The sequence below is a fragment of the Zootoca vivipara genome, chromosome 13 (assembly GCF_963506605.1).
Source record: "Zootoca vivipara chromosome 13, rZooViv1.1, whole genome shotgun sequence".
Taxonomy (NCBI): domain Eukaryota; kingdom Metazoa; phylum Chordata; class Lepidosauria; order Squamata; family Lacertidae; genus Zootoca; species Zootoca vivipara.
In genome coordinates, this window is record NC_083288.1 from 31,038,074 (window position 1) to 31,060,660 (window position 22,587).

The 22,587-nt window shown below is 49.0% G+C and overlaps 1 protein-coding gene across 3 annotated transcripts; it reads left to right on the plus strand.

Moving 5' to 3' along the window:
* Positions 1 to 74: 74 nt before the first annotated feature.
* On the plus strand, positions 75 to 21,669 carry ZNF219 (zinc finger protein 219). Of its 3 annotated transcripts, none has more exons than XM_035136076.2 (5): positions 75 to 2,105; positions 12,127 to 12,217; positions 13,694 to 15,083; positions 18,027 to 18,146; positions 19,493 to 21,669. In XM_035136076.2, the coding sequence occupies exons 2-5, from the start codon at positions 12,212 to 12,214 to the stop codon at positions 20,314 to 20,316; spliced, it is 2,340 nt and encodes a 779-aa protein (XP_034991967.2). In that variant the 5' UTR covers positions 75 to 2,105; positions 12,127 to 12,211; the 3' UTR covers positions 20,317 to 21,669. The 3 variants fall into 3 exon arrangements, with proteins under 3 accessions (XP_034991967.2, XP_034991970.2, XP_034991969.2); XM_035136079.2 differs by lacking the exon at positions 75 to 2,105 and adding an exon at positions 6,391 to 7,601; XM_035136078.2 differs by lacking the exon at positions 75 to 2,105 and having other exon boundaries at positions 6,391 to 12,217.
* The last annotated feature ends 918 nt before the right edge of the window (positions 21,670 to 22,587 follow it).

Below are 22,587 nucleotides of genomic sequence, written 5' to 3' on the forward strand. Positions count from 1 at the left end.
TCGTTGCAGCGGCTACCCTATTAATTGCTTTCCTGCTACTTTTAACTTGGGTTTTCTGTCAGCTTAAGGCGGAACATATTTATCTCTAGGCCAATTTCACTTGCCCTTGAGGGGCTTAATATTGGTTCAACATCTTACTCCCACCATTCTCTATTTTTTCCCTTGATTTGGAGGAGGTTATTCCGGAGAAAAGGCTTTCTTCAACCAACTCCTTTAAAAGCAATGACTTAAGGTTGCAGATATACGCACAGGGGCATATATCTCACTGAAGTCAATAGAACGAGGAAGGAGGGTTAGATTGTTTGTGTATTTACACCCATGTGTGCTTAGTGAGGTCCTTCATTCATCCCCATGCCCCTCCCCACAAAGGGTCCTTTTCACCATACTGCCATTTACCCTTTAGCCTGCCCTAGCTGGAGCCTCTCCCCCCCCCATACCCTGATGAGGGGAGGGAAACAATGCCAGGCTGAAACAGCCCCCTCCCCCATCTGCTTTCCTGTCCTTATAAGTATTTGGCTTGTTCCCACTCTCTCTGAGGCCTACACAGGAGGTGGATAAAAACCTGACCTGTAGTTGCTAGGCAACCAGAATGTTCCTGTTCCTACCCACTTTCCCTGAACTGACCTGAGTGGCTAAACAGTGAGAGGCCCATCTAGCAGGCCTCATGCCTGAGACCAATATTCCAGGCGTGCCTATCTGCAAACGCAGCCTGACAGAGCCCGGCTCTTCCTCTCCTTGTCAGTGCCCATAGACCTTGCTTTTCCCCCTATGCTTTGGGGATGGAGAGAGGCTAGCATTTTGCCCTTCCCTGTCTCCTTGCACCACCACAATCCAACAAAGCAGGCGATGCCACTGGGCACATGCCCTCGCCACAAAATGGCTCACAGTGCCAGGATCTCGACTCTTTAACAGCTAGCTGTACATCCGTAAAAGCTTCTAATCTAGACAGTACCTTCCTCTGCCATGGCACTGCTGTATAGATAGGGACAGGCTCTGCCAAGCTGGGCATGCCAACCCAGCATCCCCTTTCTATCATGGCATCACAGAACAAAGCTAGGCTGTGTCTAGCTAGTGCCAGGCCAGTGTGCTACTCCCCACCCACCCCTGCAAATGACACTCCATCAACCAAAAAGAGCAGACTGCGTCAGGCTTCCCGCCCACCCACTAGTGTACAGCAGAGCAGACAATACTTGTCTGTGCCAAGATGGTGCCCTGCTCTCCCTCCTCCCTGGCTCAGCAGAGCAGCATCCTGCCACAACACAGTGGCTCTTAATCTACTTCTATTACGGCCCCTGTGTGCTTGGCTCTGCCACAGGCAGCAAATTCTTGACTATCACTGACCCCCCCCCTGTCAAACATCGTTCACAGAGCAGGCTGTGTCCCTCCGCAGGCCACTAGGATACACAGGCAACTTGGGTTGTGCCAGGGCAGTGCCACCCATCCTCGTGGCAGAATCTTTCTAGGGGCTTAATGGGGTAGGTTTCATCCCACCGTTCCCTTCTCGCTGCCACCTATCCACACCCCCACCCCGCCCCGCGTTGAAACAGTGCTCCTTCTTCCTACTTATTCCCTGCCACCATGGCAAGGGAGATCCAGATTGCCCTTCGCCGTGCCAGGCCAGCGCTTGCTTCCACTCCCGTGGCGATTTTCGTTGCGTTTTGCAATCCACGGCCTAGCAGAGCGCAGAGAGGCAGCAGTGGCAATCCTAGCCCCTGCGCGCCTCTTTCCCCATATCCCTCTCTCCCCCCCCCATAGAGTGCCCCCCTCCCTCGGGGAAAGGCTGCCCCCTCCGCGCCCGGCCGAGCGAGAGCGCACAATGGAGCCGGGCAATCCCTCGCCGCGCAAGGCTCAGAAATGCAAATCGCCGCCGCTGCCTGCGGCTCCGTACAATGGAAGGGAGGGAGGAAGGGAGCGAGAGAGAGGGAGGGAGGAAGGAAGGGAGAGAGAGTGAGAGAGTGAGAGAGAGAGGGAAGGCGAAGAGGAGAGAAGAGGAGAGGGGGGAGCCCCACTGGCGGGGAGGCTGCTCGCCCCGGCCCAGCCCCGACGACGCGGCGGGTCCCCGGAGCGCCCCCCTCCTCCTCCGCGCCGCCTCGCCGTGCGCCTTGGTGAGTAGCTGCGCTGCGCCGCGCCGTCCGCCCGCCCACCGTGCGCCCCCCTCCCCAGAAAACCCGCCCGACCACTCGGCTCTCCTCTCTCCCCCCCACCCCCGGGGCTCCCAGAGCAGGTGCATGGCAGCAGGGGAAGCGAGGCCCGTGCTCCGATCTTCGTCGCGGGGTGGGGTGGGGGGCAAGTCACCCGGCCGCGGGGCTGCAACCGGGCCAAGCTGTGGGGTTGCGCACCGCCTCGGCAGCGCGCGGAAACCGCCCGGCCTCGGCCTCAGGCTTCGTTATCCCCGAATGACCCGGTCGATTTCCTCCATGTCTTTCTAATAGATCCTTCTCTCCCCACCCCCAACCCCAGCCCCACTATTCCTCGTCGTCTCTCTCTCCCCCCCCCCGCAACTCCCCAGCCACGTGACTGTGATTGCAACTTAGAAGGGGGGTTCTGCTTCAGAAATCCGAGTAGGGGGAAATGTGGCGCGGGGGTGGTGGTGGTGTGGGCCCGTTGGGGCCATATGGGGTGAAGTCGCTTCTGCGGGAGGAAGGGAGGGGGGTTCCTATAGCAGGTGGCTCGGAGCCATGAGGGGTGGCGGGGTGGGGTGCGGTGGGGCGGGAGTGTATCGCGGCTGGTGTTGCAGCGACGAGGGCCAGAGGGCCATGCTCTCATTCCATCTCTAGGGCATCTCCCTCTCCCCGCCCCACATACTTTGTAAGGGTTGTTCCGAGCTGTCCCACAATCCCACATTTCTGTACCCTTTCAGTGGCACTAAATGGAATGCACACGGGGGGGGGGCTGTCCTCCGATGTACTGACCCAAGATTATTAAGTTATGACTCTCAGAAGCTTGAAACTTAAGTGGGGAGAGAGGGGTGTCTAAAGGGGGATGACTTGGTAGCCCTTAATCACTGGAACAGCCCCCTTTACTCATCCTAACCCCTACCCCCCCCACTGGAATGTGCACTGGAGCATTTGCTCAGGCAGCTGCTCCCTTTGTTCAGGGTGTGTGGGGCGGGAAGGGGGGGTCAGCTCTGTGTCTTGCTGGGACAGTCACTCTCTTGTCTCGTCTCACACGCCAAAGCGGGGCTGTGGTGTGACTGAGGGGACTGGCCTGCTCCCATGGATATATTTTCCCCTCTCCTCCCCCCCTCTATACTCCATCGTGGCCTCGAAGTTGGCGAGAGTTGGCTTGAGGCCTGGCAGCCGCCATCCCTATTCCTGGGACCCCGGGGAACCTTGAAAAGCTGCCCCATTTTTCCTTAGGGTGCCTTCCCCTAAGAAGCAGCCATCTTGTTTGTTTCTGAATAAGACTAAATGGGCACCCAACACACACACCACCGTTAGGTACAGTTGCACTACATTATCATGTACCTCTCCCTCCCCATCACAAACAAGCAAGACAGGACTGTCTGCCTCCCTAACACTGAGTAGGCCCAAAAGACTTCATGGAGTGTGTGTGTGTGTGTGTGTGTGAAAAAAAAGATTAGTCATTTGGGTACTGCTATAGGCCCAGCATGGCAAGGTGCCAAAATGAATCAGCTATCTTTTATGCAGGCTTATGAATACCACCAGCCTTGCATTGCTGCAAGAGAACAAGGCCTCCTGCTTGATTTTGGCAATACTTAGTGGAAGAATAGGCCTGTAATATTTTCTCTGCAAGCTAGACCCACCATTATAAGCAAGGGAATGTTCTATAAAAAAAGGTGTCATGATAGTACCTGGTGTGCTGTTCCAAAATCACGGCTTAGTGTTAGAACCTGTTTTTATATGCCTCAGGGCACAATCATGTGTAAGAGACACTCTGCACATCGTCCAAGGCACTCTGTTATTAGTTCTTAATAGCAAAGAAAAGAGTGCCTCGGAGGATGTGCAGAGTGTCTCTTACACTAGTCACAGCAAGCTACCCTCAGCTCTCCCTGCCACCACATGAGAATACAGGGCAGACCTGCCTTATCAGAGGCTCTTAACAAACAAGATTGAGGTCTGCCCATTGGGCAAGTGTCCCCTCTTTTGAAGAGAGTTTGCAAGGAAATAATTAGCCAGTATGGTAAACTATAAGACTGCATGCCTTTCAAGATGGCAAGCTTTCAGGTTGCACAGAACTCTTGTAGACAATAATAAAAAGTTGGGCAAGACAGAGTCTTTTTTCCCGTCTGAGAAATGTTTCTATGCTTCTCATATGATTGCTTACTTACTCAGTCTATGTGAACCATTTTAGGGCTTGTTCATACAAGGTTATGTTATCCCGAGTTTGTTACTCTGAAATAATATCTGAAATAATATTCTTTGTCTACACAAGCAAAGAATTCCAGGGAGTCTCTTCTCACTCTTGCTTACTGTCTCAATTCATTCAAAAGTTGCTACATTTGCTCTGAGGCACACTGAACTCCACCTAGCAGCAATCACAACCCTGTTTTAGTTTACATGACCTGTTAGCCCAGAGTGACATAGGAGTCAAAGAGTCTCTGATTTTGCCACAGGTTGTCAAATCTCATTTCAATTCCTTCAACCCCTGATTCACCCCTTGAACGTGTAACGGGCCAGTGTTTATGGAGAGTTGAAGGGTTGCTATAGAATCATAGAATCATAGAATCATAGAATCATAGAATCATAGAGTTGGAAGAGACCACAAGGGCCATCCAGTCCAACCCCCTGCCAAGCAGGAAACACTATCAAAGCATTCTTGACATATGCCTGTCAAGCCTCTGCTTAAAGACCTCCAAAGAAGGAGACTCCACCACACTCCTTGGCAGCAAATTCCACTGCCGAACAGCTCTTACTGTCAGGAAGTTCTTCCTAATGTTTAGGTGGAATTTTCTTTCTTGTAGTTTGAATCCGTTGCTCCGTGTCCGCTTCTCTGGAGCAGCAGAAAACAACCTTTCTCCCTCCTCTATATGACATCCTTTTATATATTTGAACATGGTTATCATATCACCCCTTAACCTTCTCTTCTCCAGGCTAAACATACCCAGCTCCCTAAGCCGTTCCTCATAAGGCATCGTTTCCAGGCCTTTGACCATTTTGGTTGCCCTCTTCTGGACACGTTCCAGCTTATCAGTATCCTTCTTGAACTGTGGTGCCCAGAACTGGACACAGTACTCCAGGTGAGGTCTGACCAGAGCAGAATACAGTGGTACTATTACTTCCCTTGATCTAGATGCTATACTCCTATTGATGCAGCCCAGAATTGCATTGGCTTTTTTAGCTGCTGCATCACACTGCTGACTCATGTCAAGTTTGTGGTCTACCAAGACTCCTAGATCCTTTTCACATGTACTGCTCTCAAGCCAGGTGTCTCCCATCCTGTATTTGTGCCTTTCATTTTTTTTGCCCAAGTGTAGTACTTTACATTTCTCTTTGTTAAAATTCATCTTGTTTGCTTTGGCCCAGTTGTCTAATCTGTTAAGGTCATTCTGAAGTGTGATCCTGTCCTCTGGGGTGTTAGCCACCCCTCCCAATTTGGTGTCATCTGCAAACTTGCTCAGGATGCCCTCAAGCCCATCATCCAAGTCATTGATAAAGATGTTGAACAGGACTGGGCCCAAGACAGAACCCTGTGGCACCCCACTAGTCACTACTCTCCAGGATGAGGAGGAGCCATTGATGAGCACCCTTTGGGTTCGGTCAGTAAGCCAGTTACAAATCCACTGAATGGTAGCATTGTCTAGCCCACATTTTACCAGCTTCTTTACAAGAATATCATGGGGCACCTTGTCAAAGGCCTTGCTGAAATCAAGATAGGCTACATCCACAACGTTCCCTTCATCTACCAGGCTTGTAATTCTGTCAAAAAATGAGATCAGATTAGTCTGACATGACTTATTTTTCAGGAACCCATGCTGACTTTTAGTGATCACAGAGTTTCTTTCTAGGTGCTCACAGACTGTTTGCTTAATGATCTGCTCTAGAATCTTTCCTGGTATTGATGTCAGGCTGACTGGGCGGTAATTGTTTGGGTCCTCTCTTTTCCCCTTTTTGAAAATAGGGACAACATTTGCCCTCCTCCAGTCTGCTGGAACTTCGCCTGTTCTCCAGGAATTTTCAAAGATTATTGCCAGTGGTTCTGAAATCACCTCTGCCAGTTCTTTTAATACTCTTGGATGTAGTTCATCTGGCCCTGGAGACTTGAATACATCTAAACTAGCCAAGTATTCTTGTACTACCTCCTTACTTATTCTGGGCTGTGTTTCCCCTGCTGAATCATCTGCTCCATATTCTTCAGGTCGGGCGTTGTTTTCTTTCTTGGAGAAGACTGAGGCAAAGAAGGCATTGAGGAGTTCTGCCCTTTCTCTGTCCCCTATCCTTGAGTAATGAGGACATTTCTCTAGCACAGCCTTAAAGGTAAAGGGGCCCCTGACCATCTGGTCCAGTCGTGTCCGACTCTGGGGTTGCGGCGCTCATCTCGCTCTATAGGCCGAGGGAGCCGGGGTTTGTCCGCAGACAGCTTCCGGGTCATGTGGCCAGCATGACAAAGCTGCTTCTGGCGAACCAGAGCAGCGCACGGAAACGCCGTTTACCTTCCCGCCAGAGCGGTCCCTATTTATCTACTTGCACTTTGATGTGCTTTCGAACTGCTAGGTGGGCAGGAGCTGAGACCGAGCAACGGGAGCTCACCCCGTTGCAGGGATTCGAACCGCCGACCTTCTGATCAGCAAGCCCTAGATTCTGTGGATTAACCCACAGTGCCACCAACGGTTATAAATAGTCATGCTGTTCCCCATCCGTTGCACAAACCCTGGGAACTGTAGTTCTGTTAGGAATGCTAGGGCTCAGAAGTCAGTATTCTTGTTAGACTACAATTCCCATGATTCCTGGAGGTGGAGAGCTTTGACAGCTAAACTGGTATAAAACAAATAGGAATTTGCAGTAGCGTAGAAGAGGTCCCCTAAGAAGCTTTAAGGATACCATGGTTCCTTTGGGATAAGAATTGCAATCTGTGTTACAGAGAGTGTAAAAGCTGTGAAAGATACATACATACACAGTTGCCATCAGAAGTGAAGTGCATTCCCAGAGAAGTCTTAACTAAATTATAAACCTGAGGGCAGAGCCTATGGGTTATTTTTATGTAAAATGTGTAGCCTTTATAGGGATTCTAGAAATATTACTATGGTTATTAGTACTACCTCTGCTACTAATGATGGTGATGGCTGCAGGATTAAGGAAGAAGTATTGTTCACATGCATAATCTTATGATGCTGTATGAATGCTGTGGTTAAATTTTACTTGTTAAAGGTTATAATCTCCTTTTTTTTTCTACCAGGTGCTATGGCACATGTCTTTAGCTGTGAATTATTTCTATAAACAGCAGGTGTGTTGACAAAACTGTTCCTGGGCTCGCTCACTCCAGATTGTAGGTGGCAAGACTGAATGTCCATCCATAGGAAAAGATTTCTTTCAGCAAGGGAACTAGATATGAAGAGCTCAAGCCGAACCTCCCTGATCTGCTGGCTTTTGTAGGTGCAGGAAGCTTTCAACCACGTGCACAGGAAGCCAGTTCTGTGAAAGGTATTGCCTTTCCAGTGTGACTATCAACTCCAGACAGACGTTTCTCATAGTTGCTCTCTTTTCTTCTGTGAGGTCTGTTGCCCTTCCGGAGGGGAGGAGGGGTGTCACATGATAACTGAATTCACAGCTCTGATTCACACATGCCAAACTTACAGTGAACGTCATCTAAGGTTTCTGCCCCCCTCCTGTTCACCAAAGCCAACTGTTTTGAATCTGCACGCCTTGGACCACCTTGCTTCTTGTTATATAGTCCTTTTTTTGCTGGCTTCTGCACAAATCAAAGCTGCTTCCTTTTCTAAGAAGGTGCTTGCAAGCTGTAAAATTGCATTTGGACATTTCCCTTAGAACGCGGGGGTTTTAAGGCACACACACTTAAAGTGATATACTTGGGACTTGCTACCTCTTCACACGATTTAACCAACCTATTGTTTCCGTAAATCAGTGTGATTAACGGGGTGAGTTTTCATTTTTATGGTTGAAGTGAAGATTCCAGTTCCTGCTTGTAATTGTGAGTACAGAACCAAGAGGTGGTTGTTCATTTCAGATTAATTAATGCAAGATCCTATCTTACGATTCTGCTGGTGTTTTGTTACCTTCAACTGGGAGGATAAGAGCCAGCTGGGATGCACCAATTGTGCTTAGTTCATCAGAGCAATGACATCATGGAGGGGGCTTGGCCCAAGGATCACCCTCTTTGTCCCATCCCTGCTCTTCTAAGGACAGTAGAGTCAGGTGAGCTGCTAACCCAATTTGCGCAGGGATTGTTTCACCACACCATCCCTGCATCCCATTGAAGGCTACTGCTTTGGGGAAAGAGAAAGGTCATATCCCAAGCCACTCACTTTGTAATGAAGATCCCAGATCAAACCTACTACCAGCTTCAAACCCCTCTATAATCAAATTAGCCCTGAAGCCCAGCTCTAATTCCAAATCAGACTGGATGGGTCAGATCCTCAAGACGCTGTAGGATTTATGTCACTATAATAGCTAGGGTTTCTCCTAAAAAATCTAGGAGTTGCAAGTTGGGTGAGGGTGCAAAAGAAGCTTTTTGTTTTCTTTTTTAAGAGATCCCTTGCTACCCTCACAAAACTACAGGCTTTGGGGAGGAGGGAATGGGAGAATTGCTGTGGTGTAGTGGTTAAAGAGTTAGGCTTGCAGAGATCTGGGTTCAAATCTTCATTCAGTTGTGAAACTTACTGCTTCACAACAGCCAATAGGGCTTGTTGTGTTCATAAAAAGGCAGGAAGAAATCCAGGTACGGTACTTTCTGCCTGCGAGCTTCTTTGACGTTGGGGAGGGGGGCAACAGATGCAATAAAAATAAAATAAAATGACTTGTTAAGCCAGCTGTTGCATAAATGCACTTGTAAGTCCCCCCCCCTCTCCTTCTGAATTAGGGTTGTGGGCTTTGTAGGAGCAGGGCATGCCTGAAAGCTGTGTAGAGGGCCCATTTCAGAGCGAGGGAATAAGTAGTAGGAAGAGCCAGCTGCTCATCCTGTTTCCTGGATTCCTAACATGATATTTACAGTCATCACGTTGAAGACTTGGCTGCCTTAATGCATCCATACATACTGAGCTTGGTAAAATATTTTAAATAGCTGGGCTCTGGCAGAGCCAATTTTTCAAGGATTTTGTCAGTCTTCTCTTCCCTTTTCCAGGGAGGAAACTATTGCAGGGAATGAGAGGAGAACACCCACAAACACACAACCTCCCTCACCAGCTAGCCTTACCCCACTGCCACCGCCATCACTTGCTGCAATCTACAGGCAGGGGTGGGGAGCCGTAGGTCTCGGGGCCAAATGTGGCCCTCCAAGTGTCAGTCTGGACCTTTGGGACTCTTCCCCCCCCCCAACCACATCCCCTCTCCCCAGGCCCAGTAAGGAAATTTTGCCCAGTGACCCTTCAAAGCCTGATGTAAGCCAGAGTGAGAAAAACTGAAGGAAGGCTGAATTTCAATGCACCTCCTTCCAGTGGTTCCTGATACTTTTGGGAGGCGGCCCTCTGAAAGTAACCATATATTTTCTCCAGTTATTGTCTTCTGGTGGGGAGAGGGGGGAAAGAGAGAGAGAAATGGGATAGGAGGGCTGTGCTTGATTGCATCTGCTTCAGGAGAAAGGACGTTCGAAAGAATCCATATATCGTGGGGTGTTTTCCCCCCATAAATTATAGCTTGACTTCCACATGCATAGAATTGTAAGAAGATGACAGCCTTGCCTCAGGCAGAGTGGGAGCGAGGTTTGGGTAAACATGTTGATCAGACCACACCTGCTTATGGTATTGGGGCATATCACATGTCTGTATCTTGGTGTGCAGTTCCCTGGCATTTGTCTTCTGCATCATCAGGATTTCAGACTTGAGGTAAAATAAAGCTATTAATCTATGGAGCTTCTTGTCATTTTTTTTTAAAAAAGGTGGCAACCAGCACTGTGTCAGTTCCTCTATCCCCACCCAGTTTTGCTTGATCTTTCTCCTCAACGTCTGGCATTGTCTTCTCACATCTCTGTCTCTGCTCCTCTCTCCCTTAGAGCTGTGCTTCCTAGCCCCGTTTCCTTTTCTTCAGCCACTCTGTCTTGTATTCCCCCCCACCCTGCAAGAGCTTTTCGCCCCTACTGGCCTTTGCCCTGAGCAAAATGTTCCTCACAGCCAAAGTTTAATTGCCCTCACAGAAGTGGACACCCTTGGACACTTGAATGTTTGTGAACATTCCCTGACATCATAGTAGGTCAACTAATGGTTGTCAGGAAAGGAGTAGGGTGCAGAGCACAGCTGTTTTGGTTTTTTCTTATGTGCATGGTCCGAATTTATTCCTTTTGAGCTGGAATATCTTGAAATGGTGCTCGCAGAAGCCCAAAGAACGCCCTATAGAGTTATGCATTTATGTTTCTATTTCATGAACTGCAGAGCCAAGTGTTTCTGTTTTTATTAGCTTCTGTGGAAGCGTAGGTTTTCTGTTATTCGGAGCCGTGGGTGCATGTTCTGCTGAACTCTGCAAAAACAATGGGATGTTTTACGTGCAAGCACTTGTACTGTGAAGCACTGAGAGACATTTCATGGTATGGGAGTTGTTAACACACACTTTGCCTATTTGTATCCCACCCCTTCCTCCAATGAGCTCTCCGCAGTCAGCATAGAAGTTGAGGGTGTGGGGCCCAGAAGGAGAGGCTGCATGGGATGTCTTGGAGGGATGCACCCAGCCTGTGAGCTGGAGACCCCATTGAGCCAAACCAAGCGCCCCTACCTTTACCCCACAAATTTTCCTTTGGATGATTCATTGGGGTAAGTTTTGACGGATTCGACAGGCAGTCAGATCAGGAAATAAATTCCCCCCAGGGATGTTTTGCCCTTCCCTGCATTCTTGTCAGACTTTGTACAAACTCTGCAGTGAAAGAAGATGCAGTTGAGGCTTTTCCCACACTTCTCCTGCCTCTCACTCTGTCTTTTGGCTTGCAGGGTGGTGAAATAATTTCCTGCTGCAGAAGGTGGGAAAAGAGAGGTTGGGCAGGGCCAAGGGAGGGGCAGCAGTGAAGAGAAGCCATGGCTACACCCTGTTTTCTGCTTCAGAGGCACCAAGCTGCATGGCAGACAAAAATCTCCATTGCAAACTGGCAGTGTATTACCTGGCTTGGCTTTCTTCCTTTCTTCATCTTACTGCTGGACCAGTCCTGCTTTAGCATCCCCAGGAATGCTGGTCCGAGACACAACATGGGCAAAATTCTTGCAAGGTTCCAAAGGCTCTGTTCCATAGAGATAGAATAAGGACCACTGTGCTGTCAGCTCAAGGTTTACAACTTTCTCACCTTACTCTCTGGTTCCTAAAACAGGTTAAATCATCCAACTTAAATCATGCACATTGCATGTGGAAATTAGGGGGGGGGATACATACTCAAACTCATGTCAACCTGGGAACAAATCTCTCTGCACTTGAACCCCTTCCCCTGATGTTTGGGGTCTCTTATGTCAGGATTGGGGAGCATGATGGGGTCTTCCCAACGTTGTGGGCTAAAACTCCCACCTGCCCATTGGTTATGCTGGCTGCGGTCAATGGGAGTTGGGAGTCCCAACTTGCAGGGTTCCGTTCCCTGCTCTACATACTCAGTGGTGAGCAAAATGCACCCTGGGCAAATCCAGGGGTACTTTAGTCCTACACTGTATAAGTTCCAGGGTTAAGCCTCGGCAGCAGAAATGTACCCAGATTGCTCTCTGGATGTGGCACAGATTAAGTCCTTGTGAATGAAAAATTAATGGCATTCGTCAAATAGTGAGCACTGCAAAATGGCAACTGTGCGCAGAAGGCCTGAGCTTTTCTTATTAAAATTCTTTTTTTAGTAGGAACATGAGAAGCTGCCTGATATACCAAGTCCCATCTAGCTCAGAATTGGCTGGCAGCTGCTTTCCAGGGTTTCAGGCAAGGGAGTGTTTCCTATCCCTGTCTGGATATGTTGAGGATTAAACCTGGGACCTTCTGCATGCAAATCAGATGTTCGACCTCTGAGCTAAAGCCCTTCCGTTTCTCCCCTTTCCTGCAGCTCATGTCAGGTGTGAGATGTCAGGTCACATCCTACGTGCTGCCCTTTCATCAATCAACGACTGAAGCATGTGATCAGGAGCATCATGGAGGTAAGCCTGAAGACCAGGGTTAGGTGTGGCTGCCTAGGAGAGGGACTTAAATGCCCTTGCATATCAGCCACACGTCTGGGCTAGAGATGGGTAAGCTCTCCCAGGCTTATCATGAATTAGTTTGGAAAGTAGGATCTTCTTTCTCCAATCTCTCTCCTCCCTCCCTCCTTCAAATGGGAAGATCTTGTATAATTTTTTCCAAGCTGAAAGTCAAAGCCTGGAAAAATTACTTCCATTCGCCTTCTAATGGATGTAATGGAATGACATGACTTTATTACTTTTAATAGGGGAGGCTCTACACGCACAGAGAGACAGTTGAATTGTTTTATTTTCCACCTTTGATACAAATCCTTCCCAGGCAGGCTACATTCAAATCAAAATATAGCAATGAAATTACAGCCAAATAGTATCCTAGCATAGCAGTTCATCAGGATCCTTCCCACAGGGCAGCTGGTGTCATTTGGTAGGATGTTTTTTTGTTTGGGGTGGGGAAGGACAGTCCACTTGGGACAGGAGAAGCCTCTAATGCCTTCTTCTTCAGCATTCTTAAGGGCTTCCCATGGGCAACTATGAGAGGAGGTATGAACCAGCAGGACACTTTATGTTCTTACACCTGCCTTGTAAGCTCTTGTTCCTTCCCACAGGGCAGCTGGTGTCCGTTGGCATGGGGGTGGGACACATTCCAGTTGGAGCAGGAACAGGAGAATGGGCAAAAGCTGAAAGGAGGTGGAAGCTCATCTCCTGTCAAAGAGTCTTTTGGAATGTAATGAAGCCCCATTGTTCCATCACATTCAAGAGGGGAAAACTGTTCCCTACTGGGGCAGAGGAAGCCAGCAATTGGGGTAAAATGCGGAGAAAGATTATGGGGTTGTAAAGGTCATTTCTCCTTTGGTGTCTATGGGCCATTCAAGGTTCTTTTACTAGCCTAGCTCTAGAGAACTTCGGCTTTATCTCTAGTCCCAGCAATGGGTCTTACTGCTCTTTCCCCTTGTTGGGTTCCCAGCGAAGCTCCCTCAGCATGACGTCCCTATAGATCGATTGGCTTTCAGCCTATGGTTTTTCAACCTCCACTGTGGCAAAGGATTAGGTTTGGGCACCCGTTGCTGGAAGAGACCCTTGATCCACCCCTTTCCCGCTTAAGTACAAGCAGAGCTTGGCCTTCATATGAGGGAATACCACGTGGCTGTGTTATCACCTGCTAGTTTGCAGGCTGCTTTTGTAGCAACATAGATGGCCTTGTCTGCTTCCCCTAGGAGCTTGCATGGAGTAGCAGGGAAGGGTGTCTGCAGGCTGGCTGGCTGGCCAACTGCTCTGTGTATAAAGATTTAGCTTCATTCGCTCCTTCCTCCAGCAGTGAGCTGTTTAGATACACTGGAACAGCAGTGGTGTGAAAGAGGATTGTTATTATTTTTGCAGGGTGTGTGTCATTCCATGCTGAGGCTCCCACTGCCTTTCCCCTCCTTCTCGTTCCTGCAGGGTGCAGATTACCAGTTGCCTTCTGCCCACTCAGCCAGTGTGACCCTCTCTTCCCCATCCTCCTCCTCTTCTTCCTGTGATGGAGCGGACACCCTGGCTTTCAATGGGGAGCTGGACCTGCAACGCTACTCCAACGGGCCGGGGGGACCCGGGGGCGAGGCCCGCCCATACCCGTGCCCCATCTGCGGCAAGCGGTTCCGCTTCAACAGCATCCTGGCCCTGCACACGCGCATCCACACCAGCTCCTCCCCTCTCACCTGCCCCTACTGCGGCCACCGGGCAGGGCAGCGTGCCAGCCTGCGCCTCCACTTGCGCTCCCACTGCCCTGAGGCACGCACCCGCCTCAGCCACCAGAGCCGCCTGCTGCTTGAGCTGGAGGAGCGGGCGCTTTTGCGGGGGCAAGAGGAGAAGGAGGAGGAGGAGGAAGAGGAGGAAGAAGAGGAGGAGGAGGAAGAAGAACAAGCTGCCCCTGCTCCGCCTCCACCCCTGCCCACTTTCCGCTGCCCTTTCTGCAAGGGCAAGTTCCGCACCGTCGGCGAGCGGGACCGTCACCTCCGCATCCTCCACCAGCCCTACAAGTGTGGACAGTGCTCCTTTGCCGCCGCCCAGGAGGTGGAACTCCAGTGGCACAACCAGCAAGCCCATGGGCTCCCAGCCGCCCGGCCGCCCACCCCTCCTGCCCCTGTCCCCGCTGCAGCCGCCCCGCCTGCCCCTCCAGCCTCTGCCCCTGCCACTCCCTCAGCCGCCACACCCACTGAGTTCCGCTGCCAGGTTTGCGGCCAGGCCTTCACCCAGTCCTGGTTCCTCAAGGGTCACATGCGGAAGCACAAAGACTCCTTTGACCACAAGTGCCAGGTGTGTGGGCGTGGCTTCAAGGAGCCGTGGTTCCTCAAGAACCACATGAAGGTTCATCTCAGCAAGCTAGGCCTCCAGAGCGAACAAAGAGGGCCCGGCCCAGGCCGGTCTGCCCAAAGCTTACTCGTCGGCTGCGAGGCCCTCTACCCTTCCCTCCTCTCCCCTCGGCCCACGGATAAGGCCAGCACGGGCAATTTCTTGGGCTACGGCGATGCCAGCTGCGCCGAGCGGCTGCAGGCCACGGCTCGGGCGGTGGAGAGTGGCCAGCAGTGGAGAGAGCGCTCTTACGCAGGAGGTTCCAAGCTGGCGAGAGAGGACCCAGGAGGGAGCCACCGCTGCCCAGATTGCACCCGGACCTTCGGCACATTCCAACAGATGGCCTTGCACCGACAGAGCCACCTGTCCCGAGAGAGGGAGTGGAGCAAGGGGCAGTCTCTGGGCTCTCACCTTCTCGCAGGACACTGGCTCCCCACAAATGTCAGAGCCTCCACAGCAGCCAACACCAGTCCTTCTCTGCTGACCCAGGAGGAAAAGGGCAAGTATGGACAAGCAGAGCATAGCTGCTTTGGGATTTGGGTGGGTTTTTTGTGGGGGTTACCAAAGTGGGTCTCACATATCACAAAGCAACCTCAGATTCTAGACCAACCCCTGTTTTTGAGCTTCCTCTAGCAAAATAAAAAATGAGGATGTGGGTGGGTTACATTCCATAGCTAGGCTGGTTTTAGCTGAAAACTGCATTTCCCCCTCTGTTGTATAAAAGGATATGTGTGAGGGGTGGAGGAAGAGATTAAGGGATATGTCCAGTTGACAGATATGAATAAAGGTCAGGAATAAACTAATAGAATTGTATCGGTAGGCCAAACCCAGCACTGAAGCAACATACTGGATGGAAAATGCTTAACAAAACCATATGTTTAAAATAATGGTGTTTAGCAGCGACATGGTTGCCACTATTGGGTAGCATCCAAGGCAGAAGACCCATGTACAGTATTTACTGATGTCTACCTTTCCTCCAGGCCCTCTAACAAAACTGCACAGGAGGCTGATGATGCCATGGATATCAGAGCGCATCCCACCAAATAGGCTGCTACTAAATTATTTAAAACATTTAAGTAACTAGCCTAAAGGGATAGCCAACATGGAGTTGACCAGTTGCTTTTGGACACCAGTTCCCATCAGCCCCAGCCAGCATGGCCCAGTGGTCAGGGGTGATAGGAACTGTAGTCCTTAAATATCTACAGGGCACCACTTTGGCCTAAACAACGGAGTGATTACAATATAAAATACAAAATAAACCAACGAACAAAAACCTTGTAAAGATATCACGCCTGGAATTCTGGGAAGGGCAACAAGCCTGGAATGCAGTTACCTACGAATTTTACCTCAGAATGAGCAAGAATTCCGTGAGACCCAAACAATAGCTCTCAGTATTCAAAATATTAATTGGTGTAGCTGAAACATTTCCCCGTTGCTCTACACAGTTTTGCATGATTGTATGGTGTCTCACCTCTGCCTCCCAGTTAAAACAAGTTTGGGCAAGGGGATGTCGGTGTCATGAGACCTTGTAGCTTTCTGCATAAGCACCCACATGCACCCACACCCAGATTCTGCATGAGGAAAACTCAAACTCTTGTCTCTTGAAGGAAATAAACTGCACTGATGCAAATAAATGTTTCCTCAAGTGATTTTACAACATTCCTTCAAAGCACATATCCGCACAACAAATGCTTATCTGTTTTATATTGTTCCACTGTTCCGGAGTCCATAATGTTTTGCTGTTCTCCCAGTAAACCTGGGGAACTGTGATAATTGTTCTGAGAACTTTTCTGGAACCTGTAACTCCTCCCTCCACAGAACAGCCGTTCCTACCAATTCCTGATTAGAGAAAAGGCCTATGAAGCCATTTTAAGCCTATGATGTAGAAATGTCCTAATTCTCAAGTCTGCCACATTGTTTAGCTCTTTTAAAAAAAATGTAAGGCATGAATCACATGCTGTGTCACCGCCATGAGGTGATTTTACCATGTCATTTTTGTATGGTGGATGTGTTGCTTAAATATGCCCTCAGGTGGCGAAAGCTGGGATTTACCACACTGGTTAGAATACTGTACTGTAATTGGAAACTAGGCTTTGAGGTTATTATGTTTAGTGTAGTAAATTCCATCTCTTTCCACCGGAGGGTGCATTAAAATATGTTCACCATTCCCAAAAAATCATGGGCTCATTTTGTGCTTTGTATGTATGTGTGTGTGCATTTCTTCTTCCTCACAAGACCAACATGAACCAACAGTCAGACAGCTAACTTGGTCCTCAATACTGACAAGTACCCAATACTTCCGCCATTCTCACTTTCAGCTACCCACAAATATTATTTCTCCTGTCCTTTGGCAGAAACCTTTACAGGAAAGAAAAGGGAAGGAAGCATGGTGAGGTTGCCTAGCAACTTGGAATGAAATAACTAGCAAATGTGCTTTCCACCCCTCGCTTCTTCTGCATAGGAATAGACATAAAGGTCATGTTCACATTTCATGCAAAAGTTTGAGCTAAACCATAGTTTGGGGTGATGTGAATGAGCTGAAGTGAGCCTCAGGGTCTTGTGGCCCTGCTCTCCCTCTCCTGCTCTTTCATTAGGGTGAGTTGGAAAGCTTTTGCTTAACCATAGCTTGTTATGTCATCTAAACTGACAAACTATGGTTGGTTTGAAGCAAGCCAATGTGAAACCATGTTGCTGACCAAATGGTTTTTATTTTAGACTTGGCGTGTGAGGGTGCAGTATCAATTTTTCCAGTCAATTTTAATTTAAATTAAATTAATATATATATATATATATATATATATATATATATATATATATGCCATATGACTAAGAAAAAAGAAGCAGAAAAGCTGACATCACAGTCAGATGTTAATATAACAAACAGAATATCTCTTTAAAAAACCTCAAACCAACCTATCAAAGTCAACTTCATGATTCTTCTCCTATTTCTGTCTCCAAAAACATTAAAAAACCACCATTTTTTGACACATCACTGCATGGTGTGTGTGATGTTTGTGAACGACTGCATTTTTTTTTATTCTAAAGCGTTCCGTGTAATCTTTACCCAAGCCAATCTTCTATCGTTGGTGTTTGTTTTCAATTCACAACCCGCCCACCCCCGTTTTGAGCAGTCATCATTTCTTGCAGCTACTATGTTGGGCTACATTTTGAAACAAAGCTGACAAATTAGGTACAGATCCAGACCTAGCAATGTAGTTGCCATGGTTGTCTTCGAAGGCGTAATCTGTGTTGGGGTGAAAAAGTGAGACACCTGCAGCACTTGTGGATGTTGGGGGGGAGGACGACGACTATGTTTCTATAGCTCTAAAGAAGAGCAAAGCGGGCAGAGAAATCATATGTAAACCATACAGAGAAGGGTCACGAAACCTTGCAGTCCCCTCGTACTAAAAATCTCCTTTCCTTCTTGCTGTGTTTTCCCCAGACATGCAGGGGCAGTCGCGCCTGGACGGCTCCCGGCGGGGCACTGGGAAAGATTGTCCGTTCTGTGGGAAGTCCTTCAGATCCTCCCACCATCTAAAGGTGCACCTCCGCGTCCACACAGGTAAGATCAAGATGCGGCAACAGTGGGGTAGGGTTTGCCTAAACTGGTGGAAATGAGCAATACCACACGGGTGGGACCTGATACCATCTGAGGCAGCTCAGACCTCTGTACAGTTGTACCTTGGTTGACAAACGCATTGCAAGTTAAACCTTTTGGCTCCCGAACGCCGCAAACCTGGAAGTCAGTGTTCCGGTTTGCAAACGTTCTTTGGAACCCGAATGTCTGACGGGGCTTCCGCGGCTTCCGATTGGCTGCAGAAGCTTCCTGCAGCCAGTTGGAAGCCGTGCCTTCACTTCCAAACGTTTTGGAAGCAGGTAAAACCCACTCTTCTTGAACACAAAACTCAGACAGCTGGGGATGCTGGGAGCACAGGAGAGGTTGCAAAACAGCGCCCTCTAGAGACGGCTACACTGGTACTGCAGCTAGGAAACCTTCCCTCTCCACAGCATCTCAGCTCAGCTTTGTAGACTGGGCCAAGGGGCTGGGATAGGCCATGGGTCGGGACAGGGTGGGGCCAATCACAGGGATGAGCTGGGGGTGGGGGGAGGAGGGGGCAGAATAGCTCATGTTTCAGAACAGTGTGAGGGCAGTCACAGGGATGAGCCATAGCAACACATGGCCAGGCCAACTACAGTAGTTGTGTATAAAAGCACCAATTAAAATGGTGAACTAGATTAGTAGGCTGATGAAATGTTTTGGGGCTAACAACTTTGGGGGGCATTTATTTATTATTATTACATTTTATATCCCACCTTTTCTTCAAGGAGCTCAAAGTAGCTCACATAGTTGTTGTCTCCATTTTATTCTCCCAACAACCTTGCGGGATAGGTTAGGCTAAGAGACAGTGGCTGGTCCGTGGGAGCTTCCTTGCAGGGGACTGAAAACACTCACCACACCAGACTGACTTATTTGCAAGGATGTTTCATATTTTGTCTGTTGGTTCCTTGTGAGGCTCTCCACCTTAGAGAGGAAATGCAAAGTTGTGATGCCACAACCCAAAGGCCCTGTTCTGCCTATTCATTGATTTAACCTCCTCAACAGGTAGAACTTGAAGTAGGGCCTTCCCTGTGTTTTCTTCAACACTGGACGAATAGTAAGATTCTGATCTGAAGATCGCACTGTAGATGGTTGGTGCTTTTCGCACAACTCTGCAGGGTTGCCTTTATTCCTGCTTTATAGTTTGGGGAAACTGAGAGAGAATGATTCACCCAAAGTCCCTCAGTTAGTTTGTCTCAGAGGTGGAGCTTGAACCAAGGGCTGCCAGGTCCAAAGTCAACTGTCTAGGAAAAGAGAAACAACACTTGTTTGCTGCCTTTCCAACTTGCCTCTACCATTTCTCCTTGCAGGTGAGCGCCCGTACAAATGCCCTCACTGTGACTATGCTGGTACACAGTCTGGATCTCTCAAGTACCACTTGCAACGCCATCATCGGGAGCAGAAGAGCGCTGCGGCTGCAGCAGCTGCTGCGGCAGGAACACTGGAACGGTGCCACATCCCCCTCGCTCCCACCACAGTCCCTGCCTTTCCCACCACGCAGCTCACCAAGAGCCACGGGCCCTTCCTGTCTCTCGGGAGCTTGGGCACAGCTCGGTCCCGCCCATCCCGCCGCAAGCCGCTGCTCAACGGGAAGACCGACTTCCAGCCCCTGGACCTGTCACTGCGCCCGGCTTTGGCGGGAGGAGCCCTCCACCGCTGCCAGTTCTGCCCCTTTGCCACCTCGGCTCCTGAGCTCATGGAATTACACCTCCAAGTCCACCACAGCCGGAAAGCCCGAACCCGCCGCTGCTCTCACACTGCCCCTAAACCCCGGGGGGTGGCAGAGGAGGAGCTGCCCGAACCCCAGAGCCCCCAGCTGAAAGCACCCGAGTCTCTAAGTCCAAAGGGGGAGATGACCAAACTTCAGAACCTCTGGTATTCGGAAGACCAGGGAGAACTTCCCAGGCCTGAGTTGCCCCGCGGGAAGAGGACGCCCGATCGAGCAATAGTTGCCAGCCTCTCTCCTGGAGCTGCACCAGCTAACCAAGATTGGGAGAGCCTGTCGCAAGACTCGGAAGAGCCAAGAGCTGAGGAGGAATTGTCTGGCCCCAAGGTCCAAAAGGGTCCACACCAGGAGACATCTAAGACAGGCCAAGGCCTCATGGAATTGCAGCTGGAGCCAGTGCAGGCCTGAGTACATCTACTCTGCATATATAAGCCAGTTTCGAGCCTGTTTAACTGTCATGGCAGCTCTCAAGCAAGGGACCCTGGGAACTGTAGCTCCTTTCTATGAAGCAGCAATCTCTAATAAAGAATTCTCAAGCACCCTACGAATCTACGCTTCCCAGAGTTCACAGGGAGGGTCTTGGATAGCCCCTAGCTTAGTGCTAGAGCCCATGCTTTGCATGCATTAAGGTCCCAGGTTCAGTCCCTTTTATCTCTAGCCAAAAGAGGCAGGGCTCGGAAAGGCCGCTGCCGGAGACCTTGAACGGACACGGCCAATTAAAGCAGAAAACATGGGGCTCGATGGACCAATAAATAGTCCTGCGCAATAAAAGGCAGCTTCACAAGACAGTTGAACCAGTTTCAGACCTGTTTACATTTGTAGTATAGAGATGCAGAGACCAGAAGAGGCAGCTAGTAAGATGCCACTCCACAAATGACAGGCTGTTGAGAGGTGTCAACATAGAAGGTAGTAGGGTTGTCTTTTTGGAAACAGGTTTCTGTGTCTTTAATAGCAGCGAGGCAGGTGGAAATTCAAGAGGTGCAGATCTTCTCTGTCACGGAGCTGTTAACGGTACAGAAGGCCTGTCAGGAAAAGTGCCAACCTTGGGGGGGATGTAGAAGGGAGAAGCTGTGATAACGGCTGGGGTGTGGAATTGGTTAAGGGGCAGTGATGCTGTTAAAAGTCTTTTTTTAGTCAAACAGGGTTTTGGGGTGAGGTGGCTGGAGTCCATTGGATTCCAATGCCTTGTTCTCGCCTCAGTTCTGGGCTTCATGCTGCTTCCTGTCGGTGCCACTGTCTGAGAAATTGGACCTCGTTGTTGGCACAAACATAGGGTTGATAGGAGGCCCCGTAGGGAACAAGACACCTGTGGTGTATACCGTTTTTGTAAAAAGGGGAGCATTTATGTGGGCGCAGCTTTCCCTCTCCGTGGTGGTGCTGCTATGGCGGGAGAAGCTGGCCCTTTCAAAATCCCCCCCCCTTTAATGACACAGGAGCCCTATCTCCATTAGCCTGTTTACCCTGTTGAGTGCCACAGAGGCAAGGCAGGCCGCACCAGCCACTCTTGGCCTAAGGGGACTTCCAAGCACCTGTGTTGGGGCCTTGTCTCCATAGCAACCAGGTGCTACAGTCTCTTGTGTGCGTAGCAAGCAAGCAACCCAGTGCCAGTATGTTATCTCCGTAGTGACCCAGGAACAGAGCCCTGTTTCTGTAGTGAACTGGCATGTCAGGGAGCTTGACAACTTCTAGAGTTTTCTATTTTTTTATTGTTTTTCTTGTAGAAAATTTGAAACTGGAAATAAAAATTAAAATGAGAAACAACTAATGCTTCATTCAGTGCTTGTGTGAGTGTGATCAGTGTTGTCAATGCAATCCCTGTCAACAGATTTAAAAGCTGCTGCTTCACATACCTTTTTTTTTTTGAAAAAAGAAAAAAGCCCCTAGAACAACTGTAGTACTGCAGTAAGCTGACTGTCCTTTAAATGGTGCAAAAATAAGTTTTACCAGATTTTCTGTTTCTGAACATCTAATTCCTGAACATCTAGTTCCTGGGTTTGAGCTCAACTAAGGCATATTAAAGAATCTCATGGCGCCTTGAAGACTTAACAATTTTACTATGGCATAAACTTTCTTGGGTGGCTTTATGCATCTAAGTTTAGAGGAGGAACAGAGCCACCAAATTATACGGTAGTAGTTTCTGCATCTTCAATATATTTCCAAGGTATGCAGAAGTATATTTGTATGCATTTTTAAAAACTAGCCTGACAAAAGATCTGTGGTCAGTGCTCTCCAGGACCTACAGAATGAAGGTGTCAGCTTAAAAAGAACAACAACCAAATGCTGGAGGTGTCAGGGTTTTTTAATATAAAAAAAGAAAGAAAGTGGGAAGAGGATTAATATGCTTGAATAAATAAAAATGTACAGTATTCTGGAGTGAGGGGTGAGGGTGTGGGATACATGCAATGATTGTTTTTTTTAAAAAAATAATACACTGGGTTCCTTACGACCTGTTTATTGAGCATTAATTCTGATTTGCTTGAACAAAGCATATGAGGAGGTTATGGCGATGTCTGATCTTTATTTATTGAGCATTTGTTCTGATTTGTTTGCAGGGAAGTGCAAGAATAAGCATCCTCATTTGTTTGTGCTCATTTACATGCCTTCCTGTCAGTCATTTGTCCCCATATTCACACTTTTTTAGTGCACGTCACTGACAGTCTCCTAACCACATTTTGTGTG